At 46.8% G+C, this 2,495-nt stretch overlaps 1 protein-coding gene across 1 annotated transcript in view; it reads right to left on the bottom strand.

Moving 5' to 3' along the window:
* Positions 1 to 2,287, bottom strand: part of LOC104494556 (tetratricopeptide repeat protein 9A) — a gene marked incomplete at its 5' end in the record, with an annotated part of 5,717 nt that extends 3,430 nt beyond the window's left edge. Inside the window, one exon of the mRNA XM_010137409.1 lies at positions 2,105 to 2,287. Within this exon, the coding sequence (XP_010135711.1) occupies positions 2,105 to 2,287 (183 nt within the window). The remainder of the gene's footprint in view (positions 1 to 2,104) is intronic.
* Between the last annotated feature and the right edge of the window lie 208 nt (positions 2,288 to 2,495).

Below are 2,495 nucleotides of genomic sequence, written 5' to 3'. Positions count from 1 at the left end.
TTTCCCTCTCCCTTAGTAAGAAGGGTTATACAATTATATTGTGTTATTTCTATCTGCTTTTACGATTTTTGTTTGGAGGTGTCATAATCAATCAGGTCAAACCCAACCTTCACCCTTGACAGGCAGTAAATGGCCATAAGAGAGATGCTGTGCTGACAGCCCTTGAGAACCAGCTAATTCCTCTGTACCATTTGAAATCTCCCCCACCAAAGAGAATAACTGCCAGTGATTTGTGCAAAAAACATTCCTTATTAGAGAAAAAAGAACACGCAGAACATGACGGTAATAATAACTACGTCCTTTTTTCGAGTGAGCATAGAGAAACCTCTGATAAGGAAAACAATCACAGTTTGCGGATGGAGACACTGAAAGCGGAGACACTGACTTACTCCAGGTCACATAATTTTTGGTTGTGTTACCTGATTCCTACCGCTGTGGTTTAACATCCTTTCTTACTCCATGTATTCACTTCTTTGCCCCTGCATACCCTTCAAGTTTTCCATAATCAGAAATAAAACAGTGGAACAATGCCCTTAAAGGGTCTAACAATAGCAGGAAAGAGCCTCTGATGCAGAGCTGAAGGCCAGAACTGATTTTTGTGTACATTAAGGGCCTTTGGGGACACTTTCTGGTATACTTTTGCAGCTAGCTGTGGTATTTGAAGCTGTTGCTTTTGAATAAATTAGTATTTATTTTGAGAAGCAAATGAGAGATACCAAATAAATAGTATCATGGGGGTGGGAGCACAGAAATACATTTAAAAAAGGGAAGCAAAGCAGTTCACCTTAAAAGAAGCATCTGAGCCCAGTCAGAACCTCAAGGTTAGGATAACTTCTTATTTTCCACAGAGTATTTCTCCCTTGCATGGGCTTTTTCGTTTCCTAGTTCTGGCAAGGGCTGAAAGCAGAAGGGCACACTGTAAACTAAGGCGAAACTGAGCTTTTAAGCACATTTGCTCGGGGAGTGTGGGGTGCACAGCTGTGCTGTCAGACTGCCCGGAGCCCGTGGCCAAGCACAGCAGATGGGACCAGGCACTCTTATGGGAGGTGGAAGATGGAGGAGACCCCAGCACACCCGCCCTTGTCCCCCCTCAAGGCACAGCCGCTGCAGGAACCCTGCAGGACCTATGCCCGTAGGACATCAAGCACAGCCAGCTTCACCAGCCTCCTCTGACTCCTCTAGTTCAATGAACGACAGCTCCACCATGCTCTGCCTGGACCCAGGCTCCTGTTTCATGTCCAGTTCTCCCTTCTCCCCTCAGTTTCAGGTGGAAGAGCTGCTCTGTGGGGTTTTTCTTTGCATGTGGCTTCCATTTTTGCTTTCTTGTGAACCTTTAATTTTTCTCTGAGTATTACAGAAGTCCTTTATTTTAACAGAAATAGTTTAAACTGTAGTGTGGTTTTATCTCCCTACCACCATTTGAAAAACAAAAGCACCATCTCTGCACTGTGGCCTTCTGTGTACCTTCTGAGGTTGGGCAGGTTAGCAGAAAGGTGGTTGCTCTAGCAAGGCTAAATTGAGTATATAAATTCTTCGCTGTCACAAAGGGAATTTTGGGGTTTTGACACATGGATGACAGATACTTGAACAGGCCTGTGGCTGACTTCACGGCCAAAGTTGAAGCATCCTGATGAATGCTTTGTGAGTAAATGTCTGTCTCTGATCAAAGCAGACTACTAACCCTTTACTGAGATGGTGGAATGTATGGCTACTGAGGATTGCAAAGAGTCTCCCAGCTGTGCTAAGGGGAAAAAGTGTTTCTCAGTCAGAAATTGTAATAGACAGGATACACTCTTCCCCATCCTGCTTTCTTCTTCAAAAATAATTAGGGAGGGAAAGAAAGGCAGGACTCCCTCCACACAGACGGCATTCCAGCAATACTGTCATCTTCCAGGTTGTGCTGCAGCCTCAGCAGTGCTTAATCTTTGGGCACTGCAGCCTTGCTGTGCTATGCAGCAGTGCCTGAAGCGAAGCACAGCTAAGGATACAGTGAGTCACGCTCATCCCTGCGGAAACCAACACAGTCAAGTCAGGAACAGACTAAGTCTCGTGAAAAGAAGTGCAAAAGCACCCAACGCAAAGACACATCCCCGCTCCCCCCTACCTGTTGGCTGGCGGGATCTTGCCTCTTTCAGGTAGTAGAGGGCCTTGTCGAAGTCGCCCAGGTGGTAAAACGCCACTCCCGATCGGTAGAGCGCCTTGAAGTTCTCGCCTTCCTTCTGAAGCACCTTGAGGCAGTACTCCTTGACCCGCTCGTAATTCACCAGCTCGGCCTGGAGCAGGCAGGCTGCGGGGTATGCGGATGATGGGGAGACAGACAGACGGGAGAACGTTAGTGCCGTATTCCTCGCTGTCCCTGCAATCTGCACGGGGGAAGGCAGCAGCTTAGGTGAGGGAAATGAGTCAGACCGGTGATTCAGAAAGTGTGCAGTCATATGGATTGTTCGCCAAACCCGATTGTTCTCAATTTAAACACCAACACTTCTATTTTTGGC

Source organism: Buceros rhinoceros, unplaced genomic scaffold, assembly GCF_000710305.1.
Source record: "Buceros rhinoceros silvestris isolate BGI_N320 unplaced genomic scaffold, ASM71030v1 scaffold41965, whole genome shotgun sequence".
Classification (NCBI taxonomy): Eukaryota; Metazoa; Chordata; class Aves; order Bucerotiformes; family Bucerotidae; genus Buceros; species Buceros rhinoceros.
Note: the sequence above shows the minus strand (reverse complement) of the source record. Positions and strands in the feature narration are given on the sequence as shown.